Below are 24739 nucleotides of genomic sequence, written 5' to 3'. Positions count from 1 at the left end.
GAACAAGTTTTGTTGGTCAATTTTCTACATCTGTTACATTCTCTTAACCTCTTTGGATATTACATTGTGATTTACGGGTGTCGTACTGAGATGTAAATGAAATCCGGTAGCACTAATCAATGTTTTCTGATGGATTTAACAGCTACCAGAGTTTGTTCAGGAGTCAACAGGTACGAGCAAACGCTCTTTTCTCCACTTTAACACTGTGAAATGATCTGTGGGACAGGAAGTGCTCATGAAATTCTGATGTGTTCCACAGTAACGAGACACTCCTATCCGCTGCACTCGTGAGCGCCCCCTGTAGTGTGGACCTGCAGCAGTACGCTTGCTCTTCGGTAAGAAGACCATAAACAGAAAACTCAGTTCACATGAGCCAATGTTGATGATCGTCTAGGAATCTGCATCCCTCCAAATGTGCAGCAGTTTCTGGAATCAGCATAATATTTCCTGAACGTTGATGTCCACTGCTGAAATCTGTGTTTGTAGCTCACCGGCTTCACTGCTGGAAACCTGGCTGGACTCCTGAAGTGTCAACTTTCCAGCAGCAGAAGTTACTCCAAGGAGATCTGGAAACTGCTTTTCACCAAAGCAAATGATGTTCTGGACGGAGCCCTCGTCATCTTCTCCAGCGCAGCAGCAAATATGGTAAATGAGTCTTGTACATCTGTCCTCTAGTGTTCACTCTTAGACTGACTGGGAATCTGACAGTAATTCCTCCTCATTACATCATCAGTCTCAGCCAATCAGAGGTGATGTCGTGTCCCAAGTGCTGGATGTGGTTGGAGAGTTGAGACTGGAGCGCATCAGTCCTGACCAATGGACAGACCTCTCTTTTATCAGCATGTTGTTGGGTCAATATCTGAAGCCGTTTTTACCATTTGCGTCACCATCCCTACTGCTGTGCACCAGCAGCAAAAACCTCAGCTGCCAAACTTACCAGCACATGTAAGACAAGATTTCCCCAACAATAGCTCAAGACTGTCATGAGCTGATAAGATGCTTGTTCAACATTATTTGCAATCATCTCTCAGTCTGTCAGAAGTCCCACTCGTCAATGAGACTCAAGGAAGAGACATGGCGAACTTCTTCATTCTGCCCTTCCTGAGAAGAAATGCAACAGGTGAGGTGGAGATTCACAGATGTTTCATATGAAGGTTCTGGAGTTCATGAAGGTGATTTCACTGTGTGTGTTGTGTGTGTCAGATGCGGGCTGTGTGTCGACTGTTAACAACAGTGTTGAGTGGCTGCAGAAGAACTTTGGCCCGTTCTCTCAGTTCGTGTCTCTCACAGATCTGCTCTCCATCAACAGACTCTTTGATCCCGTATGTCTCCACATCTGCACCTGTGATTTAATCAAAGACGATTTATAAAAATAACACCACCATCACTTTACCCTTCACTGATAGTCGCTTATTCTTCCGTGTGTGTTTAGTTGGAGACCCTGGACAATCTCACTCCAAAGCAGGTCGTTGGACTGTTGGTTGAAGAGCTACCTGGTCTCCCAGAGAAGGAAGTCGTCATCAATACAGTGTTTGATCATCTGCTTGTGTCTCCTGTGGAGCGAGGACTTCCTGATGTTCTTCAAAACCTGCTCTCAATCTCACAGACGGTAAAATTTACACAGTTGTTCTCAGTGGCTCTCCATCAAACACTACTCTGATGCCTCCTGGTTTCGTCTTTATATGTGGTTTGTCTAAAATGATATTTAAAGTAAATCTGCAATGGTCAAATAAGTAAGTTTGATGAATCATATGCCTGACAACAGCATTAATGCTTGTTTGTGTTTCTGCAGACCATTATTCCGTGCAGCTCCTACATACTGATGTAAGTGTATTTGGTACATGATATTGATTCTCTGGCATCTCTTGCACTGAGAGCTGCTGTAATTCTGTGGTTCTTTCTCAGATTCCAGAGGCTTTTTCAGGCGTTACCTTACCTGCCGACGGAGATAGAGACTGTGGTCTTCCAAACAACTGGAGAACTCAAGCAGAATGGAGCAAGAGGTCATTCTTGATCTTCCTCAGTTCTTGCTGTTGAGTCTTCTATAAGATCAGCATGTTTCTAATTACTTCAGATGGAATTAATCAATAAATGTTTGTCTTACTTTCAGACTGTTCACTTCCTGAACCGCCAACAGTACCTGAACCTCCAACAGTAAGAGTTTGTTTTAAGCATCAGTTCCTTCTCTATCTTGTTCAGTCCTACACAGCTCCTCACTATGATTCACTGTTTAAAATTTTTTCATTAAAATAAAAACACACATTGTTTTGACCATAACTTTTTACAAATGTATTTATACATGTTATCGTTGTTCTCTCTTTTTCATCTGTTTTAGTGTCTGTTCACTCCTGTGAATGGTAAGTGCTTTTGTAGAACATGTTAGTTTCTGAAATCAGACTAATCAGTGTGTCTAAATGAGCCTTGATGAATGTTGCAATGAACTGAATCTTCATTCCCTCCTATGTTTCCAGGCTTTAATGTTCACCCAAATTCACTATATCTTCCCATGTTACCCCAAACTCAATTATAAACTTTGCCATATAAACCTGGGAACATATGACCTAGGAATATGCCAATGACTTCTTCTAACCATGTAGCCAACAAGAAACAGATAGAATCTTTCCACAAATCTGAACAAGTTTTGGTGGTCAATTTTCTACATCTGTTACATTCTCTTAACCTCTTTGACTACTGCATTGTGATTTACGGGTGTCGTACTGAGATGTAAATAAAATCCGGTAGCACTAATCAATGTTTTCTGATGGATTTAACAGCTACCAGAGTTTGTTCAGGAGTCAACAGGTACGAGCAAACACTCTTTTCTCCACTTTAAAACTGTGACATGATCTGTGGGGCAGGAAGTGCTCATGAAATTCTGATGTGTTCCACAGTAACGAGACTCTCCTGTCCGCTGCACTCGTGAGCGCCCCCTGTAGTGTGGACCTGCAACAGTACGCTTGCTCTTCGGTAAGAAGACCATGAACAGAAAACTCTGCATCCCTCCAAATGTGCAGCAGTTTCTGGAATCAGCATAATATTTCCTGAACGTTGATGTCCACTGCTGAAATCTGTGTTTGTAGCTCACCGGCATCACTGCTGGAAACCTGGCTGGACTCCTGAAGTGTCAACTTTCCAGCAGCAGAAGTTACTCCAAGGAGATCTGGAAACTGCTTTTCATCAAAGCAAATGATGTTCTGGACGGAGCCCTCGTCATCATCTCCAGCGCAGCAGCAAATATGGTAAATGAGTCTTGTGCATCTGTTCTCTAGTGTGCACTGTTAGACTGACTGGGAATCTGACTGTAATTCCTCCTCATTACATCATCAGTCTCAGCCAATCAGAGGTGATGTCGTGTCCCAAGTGCTGGATGTGGTTGGAGAGTTGAGACTGGAGCGCATCAGTCCTGACCAATGGACAGACCTCTCTTTTATCAGCATGTTGTTGGGTCAATATCTGAAGCCGTTTGTACCATTTGCGTCACCATCCCTACTGCTGTGCACCAGCAGCAAAAACCTCAGCTGCCAAACTTACCAGCACATGTAAGAAAAGAATTCCCCAACAATAGCTCAAGACTGTCATGAGCTGATTAGAAGCTTGTTCAACATTATTTGCAATCATCTCTCAGACTTTCAGAGGTCCCACTCGTCAATGAGACTCAAGGAAGAGACATGGTGAACTTCTTCATTCTGCCCTTCCTGAGAAGAAACGCAACAGGTGAGGTGGAGATTCACAGATGTTTCATATGAAGGTTCTGGAGTTCATGAAGGTGATTTCACTGTGTGTGTTGTGTGTGTCAGATGCGGGCTGTGTGTCGACTGCTAACAACAGTGTTGAGTGGCTGCAGAAAAACTTTGGCCCGTTCTCTCAGTTCGTGTCTCTCACAGATCTGCTCTCCATCAACAGACTCTTTGATCCCGTATGTCTCCACATCTGCACCTGTGATTTCATCAAAGACGATTTATAAAAATAACACCACCATCACTTTACCCTTCACTTATATTCGCCTATTCTTCTGTGTGTGTTTAGTTGCAGACCCTGGACAATCTCACTCCAAAGCAGGTAGCTGGACTGTTGGTTGAAGAGCTACCTGGTCTCCCAGAGAAGGAAGTCGTCATCAATACAGTGTTTGATCATCTGCTTGTGTCTCCTGTGGAGCGAGGACTTCCTGATGTTCTTCAAAACCTGCTCTCAATCTCACAGATGGTAAAATTTACAAAGTTGTTCTCAGTGGCTCTCCATCAAACACTACTTTGATGCCTCCTGGTTTCTTCTTCACATGTGGTTTGTATTAAATGATATTTAAAGTAAATCTGCAATGGTCAAATAAGTGAGTTTGACGAATCATATGCGTGACAACAGCATTGATGCTTGTTTGTGTTTCTGCAGACCATTATTCCGTGCAGCTCCTACATACTGATGTAAGTGTATTTGGTACATGATATTGATTCTCTGGCATCTCTTGCACTGAGATCTGCTGTAATTCTGTGGTTCTTTCTCAGATTCCAGAGACTGTTTCAGGCGTTACCTTTCCTGCCGACGGCGATAGAGACTGTGGTCTTCCAAACAACTGGAGAACTCAAGCAAAATGGAGCAAGAGGTCTTTCTTGATCTTCCTCATTTCTTGCTGTTGAGTCCTCTTATAAGATCAGCACGTTTCTAATTACTTCAGATGGAATTAATTAAGAAATGTTTGTCTTACTTTCAGACTGTTCACTACCTGAACCTCCAACAGTAAGAGTTTCTTTTAAGCATCAGTTCCTTCTCTATCTTGTTCAGTCCTACACAGCTCCTCACTTTTCGATGTTTAAAACTTTTTCATTAAACCAAAAACACACATTGTCTTGACCATAACGTTTTACAAATGTTTTTATACATGTTGTCGTTGTTCTCTCTCTTTCATCTGTTTCAGTGTCTGGTCACTCCTGCGAATGGTAAGTGCTTTTGTAGAACATGTTAGTTTCTGAAATCAAACTTATCAGTGTGTCTAAATGAGCCTTGATGAATGTTGCAATGAAGTGAATCTTCATTCCCTCCTATGTTTCCAGGCTTTAATGTTCACCCAAATTAACTATATATTCCCATGTTACCCCAAACTAATTTATAAACTTTGCCATATAAACCTGGGGAACATATGACCTGGGAATATGCCAATAACTCTATCCATGTAGCCAACAAGAAACAGAAAGAATGTGTCCACAAATCTGAACAAGTTTTGTTGGTCAATTTTCTACATCTGTTACATTCTCTTAACCTCTTTGGATATTACATTGTGATTTACGGGTGTCGTACTGAGATGTAAATGAAATCCGGTAGCACTAATCAATGTTTTCTGATGGATTTAACAGCTACCAGAGTTTGTTCAGGAGTCAACAGGTATGAGCAAACGCTCTTTTCTCCACTTTAACACTGTGAAATGATCTGTGGGACAGGAAGTGCTCATGAAATTCTGATGTGTTCCACAGTAACGAGACACTCCTATCCGCTGCACTCGTGAGCGCCCCCTGTAGTGTGGACCTGCAGCAGTACGCTTGCTCTTCGGTAAGAAGACCATAAACAGAAAACTCAGTTCACATGAGCCAATGTTGATGATCGTCTAGGAATCTGCATCCCTCCAAATGTGCAGCAGTTTCTGGAATCAGCACAATATTTCCTGAACGTTGATGTCCACTGCTGAAATCTGTGTTTGTAGTTCACCGGCTTCACTGCTGGAAACCTGGCTGGACTCCTGAAGTGTCAACTTTCCAGCAGCAGAAGTTACTCCAAGGAGATCTGGAAACTGTTTTTCATCAAAGCAAATGATGTTCTGGACGGAGCCCTCGTCATCTTCTCCAGCGCAGCAGCAAATATGGTAAATGAGTCTTGTACATCTGTCCTCTAGTGTGCACTGTTAGACTGACTGGGAATCTGACAGTAATTCCTCCTCATTACATCATCAGTCTCAGCCAATCAGAGGTGATGTCGTGTCCCAATTGCTGGATGTGGTTGGAGAGCTGAGACTGGAGCGCATCAGTCCTGACCAATGGACAGACTTCTCTTTCATCAGCATGTTGTTGGGTCAATATCTGAAGCCGTTTTTACCATTTGCGTCACCATCCCTACTGCTGTGCACCAGCAGCAAAAACCTCAGCTGCCAAACTTACCAGCACATGTAAGAAAAGTTTTCCCCAACAATAGCTCAAGACTGTCATGAGCTGATAAGATGCTTGTTCAACATTATTTGCAATCATCTCTCAGTCTGTCAGAGGTCCCACTCGTCAATGAGACTCAAGGAAGAGACATGGCGAACTTCTTCATTCTGCCCTCCCTGAGAAGAAACGCAACAGGTGAGGTAGAGATTCACAGATGTTTCATATGAAGGTTCTGGAGTTCATGAAGGTGATTTCACTGTGTGTGTTGTGTGTGTAAGATGCGGGCTGTGTGTCGACTGTTAACAACAGTGTTGAGTGGCTGCAGAAGAACTTTGGCCCGTTTTCTCAGTTCGTGTCTCTCACAGATCTGCTCTCCATCAACAGACTCTTTGATCCCGTATGTCTCCACATCTGCACCTGTGATTTAATCAAAGACGATTTATAAAAATAACACCACCATCACTTTACCCTTCACTGATAGTCGCTTATTCTTCCGTGTGTGTTTAGTTGGAGACCCTGGACAATCTCACTCCAAAGCAGGTCGTTGGACTGTTGGTTGAAGAGCTACCTGGTCTCCCAGAGAAGAAAGTCGTCATCAATACAGTGTTTGATCATCTGCTTGTGTCTCCTGTGGAGCGTGGACTTCCTGATGTTCTTCAAAACCTGCTCTCAATCTCACAGACGGTAAAATTTACACAGTTGTTCTCAGTGGCTCTCCATCAAACACTACTCTGATGCCTCCTGGTTTCGTCTTTATATGTGGTTTGTCTAAAATGATATTTAAAGTAAATCTGCAATGGTCAAATAAGTGAGTTTGATGAATCATATGCGTGACAACAGCATTGATGCTTGTTTGTGTTTCTGCAGACCATTATTCCGTGCAGCTCCTACATACTGATGTAAGTGTATTTGGTACATGATATTGATTTTCTGGCATCTCTTGCACTGAGAGCTGCTGTAATTCTGTGGTTCTTTCTCAGATTCCAGAGGCTTTTTCAGGCGTTACCTTACCTGCCGACGGAGATAGAGACTGTGGTCTTCCAAACAACTGGAGAACTCAAGCAGAATGGAGCAAGAGGTCATTCTTGATCTTCCTCAGTTCTTGCTGTTGAGTCTTCTATAAGATCAGCATGTTTCTAATTACTTCAGATGGAATTAATCAATAAATGTTTGTCTTACTTTCAGACTGTTCACTTCCTGAACCGCCAACAGTACCTGAACCTCCAACAGTAAGAGTTTGTTTTAAGCATCAGTTCCTTCTCTATCTTGTTCAGTCCTACACAGCTCCTCACTATGATTCACTGTTTAAAATGTTTTCATTAAAATAAAAACACACATTGTTTTGACCATAACTTTTTACAAATGTATTTATACATGTTATCGTTGTTCTCTCTTTTTCATCTGTTTTAGTGTCTGTTCACTCCTGTGAATGGTAAGTGCTTTTGTAGAACATGTTAGTTTCTGAAATCAGACTAATCAGTGTGTCTAAATGAGCCTTGATGAATGTTGCAATGAACTGAATCTTCATTCCCTCCTATGTTTCCAGGCTTTAATGTTCACCCAAATTCACTATATCTTCCCATGTTACCCCAAACTCAATTATAAACTTTGCCATATAAACCTGGGAACATATGACCTAGGAATATGCCAATGACTTCTTCTAACCATGTAGCCAACAAGAAACAGATAGAATCTTTCCACAAATCTGAACAAGTTTTGGTGGTCAATTTTCTACATCTGTTACATTCTCTTAACCTCTTTGACTACTGCATTGTGATTTACGGGTGTCGTACTGAGATGTAAATAAAATCCGGTAGCACTAATCAATGTTTTCTGATGGATTTAACAGCTACCAGAGTTTGTTCAGGAGTCAACAGGTACGAGCAAACACTCTTTTCTCCACTTTAAAACTGTGACATGATCTGTGGGGCAGGAAGTGCTCATGAAATTCTGATGCGTTCCACAGTAACGAGACTCTCCTGTCCGCTGCACTCGTGAGCGCCCCCTGTAGTGTGGACCTGCAGCAGTACGCTTGCTCTTCGGTAAGAAGACCATGAACAGAAAACTCAGTTCACATGAGCCGATGTTGATGATCGTCTAGGAATCTGCATCCCTCCAAATGTGCAGCAGTTTCTGGAATCAGCATAATATTTCCTGAACGTTGATGTCCACTGCTGAAATCTGTGTTTGTAGCTCACCGGCATCACTGCTGGAAACCTGGCTGGACTCCTGAAGTGTCAACTTTCCAGCAGCAGAAGTTACTCCAAGGAGATCTGGAAACTGCTTTTCACCAAAGCAAATGATGTTCTGGACGGAGCCCTCGTCATCATCTCCAGCGCAGCAGCAAATATGGTAAATGAGTCTTGTGCATCTGTTCTCTAGTGTGCACTGTTAGACTGACTGGGAATCTGACTGTAATTCCTCCTCATTACATTATCAGTCTCAGCCAATCAGAGGTGATGTCGTGTCCCAAGTGCTGGATGTGGTTGGAGAGTTGAGACTGGAGCGCATCAGTCCTGACCAATGGACAGACCTCTCTTTTATCAGCATGTTGTTGGGTCAATATCTGAAGCCGTTTGTACCATTTGCGTCACCATCCCTACTGCTGTGTACCAGCAGCAAAAACCTCAGCTGCCAAACTTACCAGCACATGTAAGAAAAGATTTCCCCAACAATAGCTCAAGACTGTCATGAGCTGATTAGATGCTTGTTCAACATTATTTGCAATCATCTCTCAGACTTTCAGAGGTCCCACTCGTCAATGAGACTCAAGGAAGAGACATGGTGAACTTCTTCATTCTGCCCTTCCTGAGAAGAAACGCAACAGGTGAGGTGGAGATTCACAGATGTTTCATATGAAGGTTCTGGAGTTCATGAAGGTGATTTCACTGTGTGTGTTGTGTGTGTCAGATGCGGGCTGTGTGTCGACTGCTAACAACAGTGTTGAATGGCTGCAGAAAAACTTTGGCCCGTTCTCTCAGTTCGTGTCTCTCACAGATCTGCTCTCCATCAACAGACTCTTTGATCCGGTATGTCTCCACATCTGCACCTGTGATTTCATCAAAGACGATTTATAAAAATAACACCACCATCACTTTACCCTTCACTTATATTCGCCTATTCTTCTGTGTGTGTTTAGTTGCAGACCCTGGACAATCTCACTCCAAAGCAGGTAGCTGGACTGTTGGTTGAAGAGCTACCTGGTCTCCCAGAGAAGGAAGTCGTCATCAATACAGTGTTTGATCATCTGCTTGTGTCTCCTGTGGAGCGAGGACTTCCTGATGTTCTTCAAAACCTGCTCTCAATCTCACAGATGGTAAAATTTACACAGTTGTTCTCAGTGGCTCTCCATCAAACACTACTCTGATGCCTCCTGGTTTCTTCTTTACATGTGGTTTGTCTTAAATGATATTTAAAGTAAATCTGCAATGGTCAAATAAGTGAGTTTGATGAATCATATGCCTGACAACAGCATTGATGCTTGTTTGTGTTTCTGCAGACCATTATTCCGTGCAGCTCCTACATACTGATGTAAGTGTATTTGGTACATGATATTGATTCTCTGGCATCTCTTTCACTGAGATCTGCTGTAATTCTGTGGTTCTTTCTCAGATTCCAGAGACTGTTTCAGGCGTTACCTTTCCTGCCGACGGCGATAGAGACTGTGGTCTTCCAAACAACTGGAGAACTCAAGCAAAATGGAGCAAGAGGTCTTTCTTGATCTTCCTCATTTCTTGCTGTTGAGTCCTCTTATAAGATCAGCATGTTTCTAATTACTTCAGATGGAATTAATTAAGAAATGTTTGTCTTACTTTCAGACTGTTCACTTCCTGAACCTCCAACAGTAAGAGTTTGTTTTAAGCATCAGTTCCTTCTCTATCTTGTTCAGTCCTACACAGCTCCTCACCATGATTCACTGTTTAAAATTTTTTCATTAAAATAAAAACACACATTGTTTTGACCATAACTTTTTACAAATGTATTTATACATGTTATCGTTGTTCTCTCTTTTTCATCTGTTTTAGTGCCTGTTCACTCCTGTGAATGGTAAGTGCTTTTGTAGAACATGTTAGTTTCTGAAATCAGACTAATCAATGTGTCTAAATGAGCCTTGATGAATGTTGCAATGAACTGAATCTTCATTCCCTCCTATGTTTCCAGGCTTTAATGTTCACCCAAATTCACTATATCTTCCCATGTTACCCCAAACTCAATTATAAACTTTGCCATATAAACCTGGGAACATATGACCTAGGAATATGCCAATGACTTCTTCTAACCATGTAGCCAACAAGAAACAGATAGAATCTTTCCACAAATCTGAACAAGTTTTGGTGGTCAATTTTCTACATCTGTTACATTCTCTTAACCTCTTTGACTACTGCATTGTGATTTACGGGTGTCGTACTGAGATGTAAATAAAATCCGGTAGCACTAATCAATGTTTTCTGATGGATTTAACAGCTACCAGAGTTTGTTCAGGAGTCAACAGGTACGAGCAAACACTCTTTTCTCCACTTTAAAATTGTGACATGATCTGTGGGGCAGGAAGTGCTCATGAAATTCTGATGTGTTCCACAGTAACGAGACTCTCCTGTCCGCTGCACTCGTGAGCGCCCCCTGTAGTGTGGACCTGCAGCAGTACGCTTGCTCTTCGGTAAGAAGACCATAAACAGAAAACTCAGTTCACATGAGCCGATGTTGATGATCGTCTAGGAATCTGCATCCCTCCAAATGTGCAGCAGTTTCTGGAATCAGCATAATATTTCCTGAACGTTGATGTCCACTGCTGAAATCTGTGTTTGTAGCTCACCGGCATCACTGCTGGAAACCTGGCTGGACTCCTGAAGTGTCAACTTTCCAGCAGCAGAAGTTACTCCAAGGAGATCTGGAAACTGCTTTTCACCAAAGCAAATGATGTTCTGGACGGAGCCCTCGTCATCTTCTCCAGCGCAGCAGCAAATATGGTAAATGAGTCTTGTGCATCTGTTCTCTAGTGTGCACTGTTAGACTGACTGGGAATCTGACAGTAATTCCTCCTCATTACATTATCAGTCTCAGCCAATCAGAGGTGATGTCGTGTCCCAAGTGCTGGATGTGGTTGGAGAGTTGAGACTGGAGCGCGTCAGTCCTGACCAATGGACAGACCTCTCTTTTATCAGCATGTTGTTGGGTCAATATCTGAAGCCGTTTGTACCATTTGCGTCACCATCCCTACTGCTGTGTACCAGCAGCAAAAACCTCAGCTGCCAAACTTACCAGCACATGTAAGAAAAGATTTCCCCAACAATGGCTCAAGACTGTCATGAGCTGATTAGATGCTTGTTCAACATTATTTGCAATCATCTCTCAGACTTTCAGAGGTCCCACTCGTCAATGAGACTCAAGGAAGAGACATGGTGAACTTCTTCATTCTGCCCTTCCTGAGAAAAAACGCAACAGGTGAAATGGAGATTCACAGATGTTTCATATGAAGGTTCTGGAGTTCATGAAGGTGATTTCACTGTGTGTGTTGTGTGTGTCAGATGCGGGCTGTGTGTCGACTGCTAACAACAGTGTTGAATGGCTGCAGAAAAACTTTGGCCCGTTCTCTCAATTCGTGTCTCTCACAGATCTGCTCTCCATCAACAGACTCTTTGATCCCGTATGTCTCCATATCTGCACCTGTGATTTAATCAAAGACGATTTATAAAAATAACACCACCATCACTTTACCCTTCACTGATAGTCGCTTATTCTTCCGTGTGTGTTTAGTTGGAGACCCTGGACAATCTCACTCCAAAGCAGGTCGTTGGACTGTTGGTTGAAGAGCTACCTGGTCTCCCAGAGAAGAAAGTCGTCATCAATACAGTGTTTGATCATCTGCTTGTGTCTCCTGTGGAGCGAGGACTTCCTGATGTTCTTCAAAACCTGCTCTCAATCTCACAGATGGTAAAATTTACACAGTTGTTCTCAGTGGCTCTCCATCAAACACTACTCTGATGCCTCCTGGTTTCGTCTTTATATGTGGTTTGTCTAAAATGATATTTAAAGTAAATCTGCAATGGTCAAATAAGTGAGTTTGATGAATCATATGCCTGACAACAGCATTGATGCTTGTTTGTGTTTCTGCAGACCATTATTCCGTGCAGCTCCTACATACTGATGTAAGTGTATTTGGTACATGATATTGATTCTCTGGCATCTCTTGCACTGAGAGCTGCTGTAATTCTGTGGTTCTTTCTCAGATTCCAGAGACTGTTTCAGGCGTTACCTTTCCTGCCGACGGCGATAGAGACTGTGGTCTTCCAAACAACTGGAGAACTCAAGCAGAATGGAGCAAGAGGTCATTCTTGATCTTCCTCAGTTCTTGCTGTTGAGTCCTCTTATAAGATCAGCATGTTTCTAATTACTTCAGATGGAATTAATCAATAAATGTTTGTTTTACTTTCAGACTGTTCACTTCCTGAACCGCCAACAGTACCTGAACATCCAACAGTAAGAGTTTGTTTTAAGCATCAGTTCCTTCTCTATCTTGTTCAGTCCCACACAGCTCCTCACTATGATTCACTGTTTAAAATTTTTTCATTAAAATAAAAACACACATTGTTTTGACCATAACTTTTTACAAATGTATTTATACATGTTGTCGTTGTTCTCTCTTTTTCATCTGTTTTAGTGTCTGTTCACTCCTGTGAATGGTAAGTGCTTTTGTAGAACATGTTAGTTTCTGAAATCAGACTAATCAATGTGTCTAAATGAGCCTTGATGAATGTTGCAATGAACTGAATCTTCATTCCCTCCTATGTTTCCAGGCTTTAATGTTCACCCAAATTCACTATATCTTCCGATGTTACCCCAAACTCAATTATAAACTTTGCCATATAAACCTGGGAACATATGACCTAGGAATATGCCAATGACTTCTTCTAACCATGTAGCCAACAAGAAACAGATAGAATCTTTCCACAAATCTGAACAAGTTTTGGAGGTCAATTTTCTACATCTGTTACATTCTCTTAACCTCTTTGACTACTGCATTGTGATTTACGGGTGTCATACTGAGATGTAAATGAAATCCGGTAGCACTAATCAATGTTTTCTGATGGATTTAACAGCTACCAGAGTTTGTTCAGGAGTCAACAGGTATGAGCAAACACTCTTTTCTCCACTTTAACACTGTGACATGATCTGTGGGACAGGAAGTGCTCATGAAATTCTGATGTGTTCCACAGTAACGAGACTCTCCTATCCGCTGCACTCGTGAGCGCCCCCTGTAGTGTGGACCTGCAGCAGTACGCTTGCTCTTCGGTAAGAAGACCATGAACAGAAAACTCAGTTCACATGAGCCGATGTTGATGATCGTCTAGGAATCTGCATCCCTCCAAATGTGCAGCAGTTTCTGGAATCAGCATAATATTTCCTGAACGTTGATGTCCACTGCTGAAATCTGTGTTTGTAGCTCACCGGCATCACTGCTGGAAACCTGGCTGGACTCCTGAAGTGTCAACTTTCCAGCAGCAGAAGTTACTCCAAGGAGATCTGGAAACTGCTTTTCACCAAAGCAAATGATCTTCTGGACGGAGCCCTCGTCATCTTCTCCAGCGCAGCAGCAAATATGGTAAATGAGTCTTGTACATCTGTCCTCTAGTGTTCACTCTTAGACTGACTGGGAATCTGACAGTAATTCCTCCTCATTACATCATCAGTCTCAGCCAATCAGAGGTGATGTCGTGTCCCAAGTGCTGGATGTGGTTGGAGAGTTGAGACTGGAGCGCATCAGTCCTGACCAATGGACAGATCTCTCTTTCATCAGCATGTTGTTGGGTCAATATCTGAAGCCATTTTTACCATTTGCGTCACCATCCCTACTGCTGTGCACCAGCAGCAAAAACCTCAGCTGCCAAACTTACCAGCACATGTAAGAAAAGATTTCCCCAACAATAGCTCAAGACTGTCATGAGCTGATTAGATGCTTGTTCAACATTATTTGCAATCATCTCTCAGTCTTTCAGAGGTCCCACTCGTCAATGAGACTCAAGGAAGAGAAATGGTGAACTTCTTCATTCTGCCCTTCCTGAGAAAAAACGCAACAGGTGAGATGGAGATTCACAGATGTTTCATATGAAGGTTCTGGAGTTCATGAAGGTGATTTCACTGTGTGTGTTGTGTGTGTCAGATGCGGGCTGTGTGTCGACTGCTAACAACAGTGTTGAGTGGCTGCAGAAAAACTTTGGCCCGTTCTCTCAATTCGTGTCTCTCACAGATCTGCTCTCCATCAACAGACTCTTTGATCCCGTATGTCTCCACATCTGCACCTGTGATTTCATCAAAGACGATTTATAAAAATAACACCACCATCACTTTACCCTTCACTTATATTCGCCTATTCTTCTGTGTGTGTTTAGTTGCAGACCCTGGACAATCTCACTCCAAAGCAGATAGCTGGACTGTTGGTTGAAGAGCTACCTGGTCTCCCAGAGAAGGAAGTCGTCATCAATACAGTGTTTGATCATCTGCTTGTGTCTCCTGTAGAAAGAGGACTTCCTGAGGTTCTTCAAAACCTGCTCTCAATCTCACAGATGGTAAAATTTACACAGTTGTTCTCAGTGGCTCTCCATCAAACACTACTCTGATGCCTCCTGGTTTCTTCTTTATATGTGGTTTGTCTTAAATAATATTTAAAGTAAATCTGCAATGGTCAAATAAGTGAGTTTGATGAATCATATGCGTGACAACAGCATTGATGCTTGTTTGTGTTTCTGCAGACCATTATTCCGTGCAGCTCCTACATACTGATGTAAGTGTATTTGGTACATGATATTGATTCTCTGGCATCTCTTGCACTGAGAGCTGCTGTAATTCTGTGGTTCTTTCTCAGATTCCAGAGACTGTTTCAGGCGTTACCTTTCCTGCCGACGGAGATAGAGACTGTGGTTTTCCAAACAACTGGAGAACTCAAGCAAAATGGAGCAAGAGGTCTTTCTTGATCTTCCTCATTTCTTGCTGTTGAGTCCTCTTATAAGATCAGCATGTTTCTAATTTCTTCAGATGGAATTAATTAATAAATTGTGTGTCCTACTTTCAGACTGTTCACTACCTGAACCTCCAACAGTAAGAGTTTGTTTTAAGCATCAGTTCCTTCTCTATCTTGTTCAGTCCTACACAGCTCCTCACTATGATTCAATGTTTAAAACTTTTTCATTAAACTAAAAACACACATTGTTTTGACCATAATGTTTTACAAATGTTTTTATACATGTTGTCGTTGTTCTCTCTCTTTCATCTGTTTCAGTGTCTGGTCACTCCTGCGAATGGTAAGTGCTTTTGTAGAACATGTTAGTTTCTGAAATCAAACTTACGAGTGTGTCTAAATGAGCCTTGATGAATGTTGCAATGAAGTGAATCTTCATTCCCTCCTATGTTTCCAGGCTTTAATGTTCACCCAAATTAGCTATATATTCCATTGTTACCCCAAACTAATTCATAAACTTTGCCATATAAACCTGGGGAACATATGACCTGGGAATATGCCAATAACTTCCTCTACCCATGTAGCCAACAAGAAACAGAAAGAATGTGTCTACAAATCTGAACAAGTTTTGGTGGTCAATTTTCTACATCTGTTACATTCTCTTAACCTCTTTGGATATTACATTGTGATTTACGGGTGTCGTACTGAGATGTAAATGAAATCCGGTAGCACTAATCAATGTTTTCTGATGGATTTAACAGCTACCAGAGTTTGTTCAGGAGTCAACAGGTACGAGCAAACACTCTTTTCTCCACTTTAACACTGTGACATGATCTGTGGGACAGGAAGTGCTCATGAAATTCTGATGTGTTCCACAGTAACGAGACTCTCCTGTCCGCTGCACCCGTGAGCGCCCCCTGTAGTGTGGACCTGCAGCAGTACGCTTGCTCTTCGGTAAGAAGACCATAAACAGAAAACTCAGTTCACATGAGCCGATGTTGATGATAGTCTAGGAATCTGCATCCCTCCAAATGTGCAGCAGTTTCTGGAATCATCACAATATTTCCTGAACGTTGATGTCCACTGCTGAAATCTGTGTTTGTAGTTCACCGGCATCACTGCTGGAAACCTGGCTGGACTCCTGAAGTGTCAACTTTCCAGCAGCAGAAGTTACTCCAAGGAGATCTGGAAACTGCTTTTCACCAAAGCAAATGATGTTCTGGACGGAGCCCTCGTCATCTTCTCCAGCGCAGCAGCAAATATGGTAAATGAGTCTTGTACATCTGTCCTCTAGTGTGCACTGTTAGACTGACTGGGAATCTGACAGTAATTCCTCCTCATTACATCATCAGTCTCAGCCAATCAGAGGTGATGTCGTGTCCCAAGTGCTGGATGTGGTTGGAGAGTTGAGACTGGAGCGCATCAGTCCTGACCAATGGACAGACCTCTCTTTTATCAGCATGTTGTTGGGTCAATATCTGAAGCCGTTTTTACCATTTGCGTCACCATCCCTACTGCTGTGCACCAGCAGCAAAAACCTCAGCTGCCAAACTTACCAGCACATGTAAGAAAAGATTTCCCCAACAATAGCTCAAGACTGTCATGAGCTGATTAGATGCTTGTTCAACATTATTTGCAATCATCTCTCAGACTGTCAGAGGTCCCACTCGTCAATGAGACTCAAGGAAGAGACATGGCGAACTTCTTCATTGTGCCCTTCCTGAGAAGAAACGCAACAGGTGAGGTGGAGATTCACAGATGTTTCATATGAAGGTTCTGGAGTTCATGAAGGTGATTTCACTGTGTGTGTTGTGTGTGTCAGATGCGGGCTGTGTGTCGACTGCTAACAACAGTGTTGAGTGGCTGCAGAAGAACTTTGGCCCGTTTTCTCAGTTCGTGTCTCTCACAGATCTGCTCTCCATCAACAGACTCTTTGATCCCGTATGTCTCCACATCTGCACCTGTGATTTAATCAAAGACAATTTATAAAAATAACACCACCATCACTTTACCCTTCACTGATAGTCGCTTATTCTTCCGTGTGTGTTTAGTTGCAGACCCTGGACAATCTCACTCCAAAGCAGGTCGTTGGACTTTTGGTTGAAGAGCTACCTGGTCTCCCAGAGAAGAAAGTCGTCATCAATACAGTGTTTGATCATCTGCTTGTGTCTCCTGTGGAGCGAGGACTTCCTGATGTTCTTCAAAACCTGCTCTCAATCTCACAGACGGTAAAATTTACACAGTTGTTCTCAGTGGCTCTCCATCAAACACTACTCTGATGCCTCCTGGTTTCGTCTTTATATGTGGTTTGTCTAAAATGATATTTAAAGTAAATCTGCAATGGTCAAATAAGTGAGTTTGATGAATCATATGCGTGACAACAGCATTGATGCTTGTTTGTGTTTCTGCAGACCATTATTCCGTGCAGCTCCTACATACTGATGTAAGTGTATTTGGTACATGATATTGATTCTCTGGCATCTCTTGCACTGAGATCTGCTGTAATTCTGTGGTTCTTTCTCAGATTCCAGAGACTGTTTCAGGCGTTACCTTTCCTGCCGACGGCGATAGAGACTGTGGTCTTTCAAACAACTGGAGAACTCAAGCAGAATGGAGCAAGAGGTCATTCTTGATCTTCCTCAGTTCTTGCTGTTGAGTCTTCTATAAGATCAGCATGTTTCTAAGTACTTCAGATGGAATTAATCAATAAATGTTTGTCTTACTTTCAGACTGTTCACTTCCTGAACCGCCAACATTACCTGAACCTCCAACAGTAGGAGTTTGTTTTAAGCATCAGTTCCTTCTCTATCTTGTTCAGTCCTACACAGCTCCTCACTATGATTCATTGTTTCAAATTTTTTCATTAAAATAAAAACACACATTGTTTTGACCATAACTTTTTACAAATGTATTTATACATGTTATCGTTGTTCTCTTTTTCATCTGTTTTAGTGTCTGTTCACTCCTGTGAATGGTAAGTGCTTTTGTAGAACATGTTAGTTTCTGAAATCAGACTAATCAGTGTGTCTAAATGAGCCTTGATGAATGTTGCAATGAACTGAATCTTCATTCCCTCCTATGTTTCCAGGCTTTAATGTTCACCCAAATCCACTATATCTTCCCATGTTACCCCAAACTCAATTATTAACTTTGCCATATAAACCTGGGAACATATGACCTAGGAATATGCCAATGACTTCCTCTAACCATGTAGCCAACAAGAAACAGATAGAATCTTTCCACAAATCTGAACAAGTTTTGGTGGTCAATTTTCTACATCTGTTACATTCTCTTAACCTCTTTGGATATTACATTGTGATTTACGGGTGTCGTACTGATATGTAAATGAAATCCGGTAACACTAATCAATGTTTTCTGATGGATTTAACAGCTACCAGAGTTTGTTCAGGAGTCAACAGGTACGAGCAAACACTCTTTTCTCCACTTTAACACTGTGACATGATCTGTGGGACAGGAAGTGCTCATGAAATTCTGATGTGTTCCACAGTAACGAGACTCTCCTGTCCGCTGCACTCGTGAGCGCCCCCTGTAGTGTGGACCTGCAGCAGTACGCTTGCTCTTCGGTAAGAAGACCATAAACAGAAAACTCAGTTCACATGAGCCGATGTTGATGATCGTCTAGGAATCTGCATCCCGCCAAATGTGCAGCAGTTTCTGGAATCAGCATAATATTTCCTGAACGTTGATGTCCACTGCTGAAATCTGTGTTTGTAGCTCACCGGCATCACTGCTGGAAACCTGGCTGGACTCCTGAAGTGTCAACTTTCCAGCAGCAGAAGTTACTCCACGGAGATCTGGAAACTGCTTTTCACCAAAGCAAATGATGTTCTGGACGGAGCCCTCGTCATCTTCTCCAGCGCAGCAGCAAATATGGTAAATGAGTCTTGTACATCTGTCCTCTAGTGTGCACTGTTAGACTGACTGGGAATCTGACAGTAATTCCTCCTCATTACATCATCAGTCTCAGCCAATCAGAGGTGATGTCGTGTCCCAAGTGCTGGATGTGGTTGGAGAGTTGAGACTGGAGCGCATCAGTCCTGACCAATGGACAGACCTCTCTTTCATCAGCATGTTGTTGGGTCAATATCTGAAGCCGTTTTTACCATTTGCGTCACCATCCCTACTGCTGTGCACCAGCAGCAAAAACCTCAGCTGCCAAACTTACCAGCACATGTAAGAAAAGTTTTCCCCAACAATAGCTCAAGACTGTCATGAGCTGATAAGATGCTTGTTCAACATTATTTGCAATCATCTCTCAGACTTTCAGAGGTCCCACTCGTCAATGAGACTCAAGGAAGAGACATGGCGAACTTCTTCATTCTGCCCTTCCTGAGAAGAAACGCAACAGGTGAGGTGGAGATTCACAGATGTTTCATATGAAGGTTCTGGAGTTCATGAAGGTGATTTCACTGTGTGTGTTGTGTGTGTCAGATGCGGGCTGTGTGTCGACTGCTAACAACAGTGTTGAGTGGCTGCAGAAAAACTTTGGCCCATTCTCTCAGTTCGTGTCTCTCACAGATCTGCTCTCCATCAACAGACTCTTTGATCCCGTATGTCTCCACATCTTATTTAAAGAACAGAGATGATGAAAAGAAATACATGTACAATACCAACATCATCAGTTTTATCCGTAGAAATTTTCCACTCATTGTTATTTGCTTTTCTCTGTGACTTCAGCTCGAGACCCTGTCTAATCTCACTCCAGAGCAGATGGTTGGACTAATTGTTAATACTCAGCCTGGTGTGCCACAGAATTTCATCATCAATACAGTGTTTGATCATCTGCTCGTGTCTCCTGTGCAACGAGGATTTCCAGATGTTCTTGAGCTCCTGTATATTTTCTCCACAAGGGTGAGAAGTGTTTAAGGGTTATTGCTGGAGGTCTTTGGCCATTTCTAGAACTGTGTATATATTAGGGAGTTGAAATTTGGCCTCCTAATTTCTTAATCTTTGATATTTATTTAGTCAAATGTGGGGTCTGTGTCTCAAATTCAGTAGTGGAAACAACGGTTCAAAGTTACTAATTTTATATTTTGTTCCACTGATGTAGAAACACAATGCTCTATCAAATTACACGAGTAATATAAATTTCAGTTTTATTATTTTTTTTTTTTATTTATTTCATTTTTGACATTTCTTCAGTTCATCTGTAACTGATTCTATTGTATTATCATGTGCTATTAAGCTTTCAGTCATGTTTATCAAGGCATTAATGTTTGCCTTCAAAACCACCACTGGTTCTGCACCCCTTTACCTAAATTCATTACTTCAGACTTATGTGCCTCTAGAAGCTTGCATTTTCCAAGTGTACGTCACTTTATTGTTCATCCCAAAGAGGCACAATTAAATGTTTCTTCCTGGTGGAATGACCTGCCCAATCTGTGCAAAAACAAAAACAAAAGAAACAACAATAATAAAAAAAACATTGTCCCTTTTAGACTTGCACTCTATTCACGTACTGCTTGTTTTCTTAAAAAAAAAAAAACTAACACTAGCTTCTATATTCTTTTGTATTCTATCTATTTACTTTATTTTTACTTATTATACAATTAATACGATCAAAAAAGGCCTCCAACAATTGCTTTCTTTCTTTTTTTCTATTCTGTTTTCTTTTTATCTATAAAAAAATACATATAAACTTGCTACGTGTACTGCGTTAAGCTAACTGAGACTTGTTATAGCACTTGTTTATCATTGCTCTTTTGTTGATTTTGATTTCATCTATTGTCCTCATTTGTAAGTCACTTTGGATAAAAGTTTCTGCTAAGTGACTAAATGTAAATGTTCTACTGCGCTCACCCTGTTATTGCTGCTTAGAGATCTGTTTCTAATGAATGGAAATAAATAAATAACTTCTACTGGTTTCTTTTGTAGAATCCACTCAGCTGTCAAACCAACCAGATAATGTAAGTGTTAGTTTATTAATAAGCTTAAGATTCAGTTGCATTACTGACCCCATGTTCATGACCACTTCTGTTGTGCTGTGAATCAGCTTCACGAGGCTGGAGCAGATCTTGAGCTCAGGAGCGGGTGACCTGGAGCCTGTCATCTGGAAGAGCCTTTATAACTTCAGCGGCACGGCTCCTGCAGGTCAGCGCGTATCATCTGTCTCTCTGTCAGCCGTTACCTTCTCCCGCATTCCTTATTAATGCTGTTTTTGACTTTCTCACAGACTGCACTCTTCTTCCAGTCGTGAATGAGGTATGTTTGTTATTTCAAATCCTAAAAAACACTTTCTTTACGTCTGTTCTGTACATTTGACGCTGCATTTGTCTTTTCTTCTGCAGTGTCCCGTGACTCCATTCAACGGTATTCAGTGATTCCCGTTTAACATTAACATTTACACTTTTAGCAGACGCTTTTATCCAAAGCAAAAGTGCTGCTATAATTTGATGATCATGTGTGAGAGTGCAGTAATGTGTCTCTTTGTGTGTTTCAGAGACTCGGGTGTGCAGTGGAGTGGACAGGTAGCATAGAGCTCTGATTACTGCTTCATTGTCCTTTTTTGTTTTTCCCAGCTTTGACTAACTGTGTCCTCTCTGTCCAGTTCTGCAGCACAGCAGTGCTTGAACGAAGGACGGATTTGTGGCTTCAGTATTGCAGCACATGCATGCGCCCAGGTAATCATATATGAGTCTATATCCCAGAATGCAGCTCTGTAATCAGATGTGAAACGGTGATGTAAACAGGCGTGTTGTGGTGTGTTCACGTGTGTGTTCAGGTGCTGAATGTGAGCGTGGACTATCTGGTCACACTACTGAACGCTCATCTGTCTGTGGATGACATGAGCTCAGCTGAGAGCTGGAAACTCTTCCTGACCAGAGTCTCAAACCTGCTGGACGTCGCCCTCCTCCAGCTCTCCAACCAGGTACAGGACAGACTCGCTCCTGTCTGTAAGAGCTTCTGATTCAGAACAAATAAAACCACAAACATGGTAAAATTTTACACTAAGATCTGATTAGTTAACTGTAGTTCACGTATAACCTAACATTAACTAACAATGAGAAATACATTTATTACAGTATTTGTTACTAAAAACTAAAATTGAAATAAAATAAAATATGGTAACACTTTATTTCAAGTCCACTTTAGACATTCTACTAACAGTAAGTAGCTTTGCATTAAAGTATTAGACTGTCTGCTTAATATATTCTAACACTTTATTTTGATGGGACCACGACATAACAAATGACTATGAACTTATTCTACTTACCCTAAACCTAACCTAACACTTTACTCTGAGAGACATGTAGTTACTAATAAATGAGAATTAGTTGACATGTAGTTGCAAAGTTGCTTATAGTTAGTAGAATGTCTATCCAAAACTAACTGAGATTTAGAATCACTACAACAAGTCAAGTCATAATTATTTATGTAGTGCTTTTTAAAATGCAGATTGTCAAACAGCTTTACAGTATTAAACATTAAAATAATAATAACAAACAATGCTTCTTCAATGCTTTATGAACACAGGATTTGAGCGACTCAAAGTGACCGCAAATATCACCGAATCCTGCATTAAATCCATTCTGGATCATGAACGTTAGCAGAGACTGGGAGTAGTCGTGTTGTATAACGGTGTTTCTGTCCTTGAGCTGGTGCTGATGATCTTCTGTGTGTAGTCGGTGTGGTGGAGCAGCAGCTCTGCCTCGGTGGCTCTGGACGTCCTGTGGGAGCTGCGTCTGGACAGACTGACGGATGAGAGCGCTGTTGTGCTGTGGCTCGATGAACACCTGCGAGCGTTCCTGCCGAGTGCGTCCGGGACGTTCCTGCAGTGTCTGCGCAGCCAGAACCTCAGCTGCCAGAGCTTCCAGAGAGTGTAAACAGCCCAGATCCTCCTCACTTACTCATTAAACATTTAAAACCAGACAAACACACTGAGTGAGCAGTGTGTGAATATGGATCTGAGTATCAGTGAATCAGTTTAGAGTCTTGCCATATTGACGTGTGTGTGTGTGTGTGTGTGTGTGTGTGTGTGTGTGTGTGTGTGTGTGTGTGTGTATGTGTGTGTGTGTGTGATGAAGGGTTGGAGCGTTCGATGCAGGATTTTCCCATATGAATGACGTTCAGCGCCGAACAGTCGTGTCACACTTCATCGTCCCGTTCCTCTCGAGAGCAGGTACTGATCAGACGCTCCTCTGTGTGTCATTCATCTGTCTGGGTCAGATCAGCTCATCAGTAACACTGTACTGCTGTGTGTGTGTGTGTGTGTGTGTGTGTGTTCAGGTGTGGCGTGTGTCTCCAACAACAGCTCTCAGTGGCTCATCAGTAACTTCGGCCAGTTCTCTGCCCTCGTTCCTCTGAATCAGCTGATCTCGCTCAACCCACAGTTCAACCCGGTACAGTCACTGAATCACGTTTACACCACGAACCGTCACTGCATTCATCAGGATTTACTCTAAAACAGTGGTTCCCAATCCTGGTCCTGGAGAACCCCCACAATACTGCATGCTTTTGGTGTCTCTCTAATCTGACGCACACATTTGAGGTCTTGGAGTCTTCACTAATCAGGTGTGTTTGAATAGAGGGACATCTCAAATGTGCAGTGTTGGGGTTCTCCAGGACCAGGATTGGGAACCACTGCTCTAAAACGTGGTAGTTTTACCTGAGACGCAAACCTGAGAAAGATACTGAGGTGTTTTTCTCGTTTGAAGCATAAACTGATACATTGATGTGGGTGTGTCTCTCAGATTTTATATTAATAAATGAAATGTATGTACAGATGAATTGCTCACAATAAGATCTATTATGTGTATTTAGAAAATGAGGTGAATTTTCCTTGGGTGCTAACTTTAGCAAAAGTAAGAAATTCAGTTAAAGATTCAGGATACAGTATCTTCCACAGTTTGGCTTCTCATGGTATTTTACTGGAAAACAAGCTTCCTCTTGTTTTTTAAACGTGTAAGAGTTTTAACTGGATATTTCCTCCTTTTCTTGTCTGTTTCCAGATGAGCAGCCTGCTCTATCTGTCTCCAGAGCAGCTGGTCGGGCTGATGTTTGACGACGTTCCTGGTCTTCCAGAGAAAAGTGTGGTCATCAATGCCGTGTTCGATCACCTGATGGCATCTCCACAGACAGAGAGGATCGTCTCCATGCTTCCCATCATGGTGGAGTCATCAAAGACAGTAAGAGAGTTTCTCAGGGCACTTCTGCATCTGTTTCTCATTGCTGTCGCACTGTTAACACCTGGATGTGTTTCTCTCTGACAGAGGAACATCTCCTGTGCATCATATCAGATCATGTGAGTGTCATCATATACTGAATGTGTTTCGTGTGCTGAACCTCACGGTCTCGTGCTCACGCATCTGTCTGTGTGTTCGCTAGCTTCCACCGTCTGGATCATCTGATGGTCAGTGTGCCGGTGGATCTGGAGTCTGTGATTCTGAGGAGTAGATCAGCTCTTCTTCAGAACGTGCCGCAGGGTGAGACCAGAGCACTTTCACTATCATGAGACGTTTGGTTTAAGTCACATGTTCACCTGATTTCGGTTCCCTGCTGTGTTAGTATGTATCAGACATTATAAACACACACACACTCATGAGTGTGTCTCTCTGTCTCAGGTTGTGTGAGCTCCAGCAGACAGGTGAGTGTTGAAGATGCTCTGGGGAATAAGACGAATGCTTAACTTTACTGTTAG

At 42.1% G+C, this 24739-nt stretch overlaps 2 protein-coding genes and 4 long non-coding RNA genes across 6 annotated transcripts; all 6 read left to right on the top strand.

Annotated features, from left to right (window-relative positions):
• Positions 1–1378: 1378 nt before the first annotated feature.
• On the top strand, positions 1379–2154 carry LOC132143232 (uncharacterized). Its single transcript, XR_009434231.1, has 4 exons — positions 1379–1609; positions 1793–1824; positions 1906–2003; positions 2111–2154. It is a non-coding gene; the product is annotated as an uncharacterized LOC132143232 (long non-coding RNA).
• Positions 2155–4253: 2099 nt separating this feature from the next.
• LOC132144343 (uncharacterized) lies at positions 4254–6806 on the top strand. The gene is made up of 9 exons (XM_059555120.1): positions 4254–4281; positions 4387–4418; positions 4507–4597; positions 4910–4931; positions 5463–5538; positions 5690–5848; positions 5937–6148; positions 6235–6323; positions 6407–6806. The coding sequence occupies exons 1-9, from the start codon at positions 4254–4256 to the stop codon at positions 6571–6573; spliced, it is 876 nt and encodes a 291-aa protein (XP_059411103.1). The 3' UTR covers positions 6574–6806.
• A 188-nt stretch (positions 6807–6994) lies between these two features.
• LOC132143231 (uncharacterized) lies at positions 6995–7357 on the top strand. Its single transcript, XR_009434230.1, has 3 exons — positions 6995–7027; positions 7109–7206; positions 7314–7357. It is a non-coding gene; the product is annotated as an uncharacterized LOC132143231 (long non-coding RNA).
• A 1971-nt stretch (positions 7358–9328) lies between these two features.
• LOC132143230 (uncharacterized) lies at positions 9329–9838 on the top strand. Its single transcript, XR_009434229.1, has 3 exons — positions 9329–9444; positions 9628–9659; positions 9741–9838. It is a non-coding gene; the product is annotated as an uncharacterized LOC132143230 (long non-coding RNA).
• A 7347-nt stretch (positions 9839–17185) lies between these two features.
• Positions 17186–17703, top strand: LOC132143229 (uncharacterized). The gene is made up of 3 exons (XR_009434228.1): positions 17186–17309; positions 17493–17524; positions 17606–17703. It is a non-coding gene; the product is annotated as an uncharacterized LOC132143229 (long non-coding RNA).
• A 756-nt stretch (positions 17704–18459) lies between these two features.
• On the top strand, positions 18460–24727 carry LOC132144341 (uncharacterized). Its single transcript, XM_059555118.1, has 21 exons — positions 18460–18500; positions 18590–18665; positions 18817–18975; positions 19064–19275; positions 19362–19450; positions 19534–19652; positions 19780–19953; positions 20977–21008; positions 21095–21192; positions 21275–21303; positions 21390–21411; positions 21542–21569; positions 21650–21722; positions 21824–21970; positions 22725–22921; positions 23127–23221; positions 23329–23441; positions 24051–24227; positions 24312–24343; positions 24427–24524; positions 24663–24727. Exons 1-21 carry the CDS (start codon positions 18460–18462, stop codon positions 24725–24727), a joined length of 2076 nt encoding a protein of 691 aa, XP_059411101.1.
• Positions 24728–24739: the final 12 nt, after the last annotated feature.

This window comes from Carassius carassius, chromosome 7 (genome assembly GCF_963082965.1).
Source record: "Carassius carassius chromosome 7, fCarCar2.1, whole genome shotgun sequence".
Classification (NCBI taxonomy): domain Eukaryota; kingdom Metazoa; phylum Chordata; class Actinopteri; order Cypriniformes; family Cyprinidae; genus Carassius; species Carassius carassius.
The sequence above is the reverse complement of the archived record's forward strand: the minus strand, read 5'-3'. Positions and strand labels throughout refer to the sequence as shown.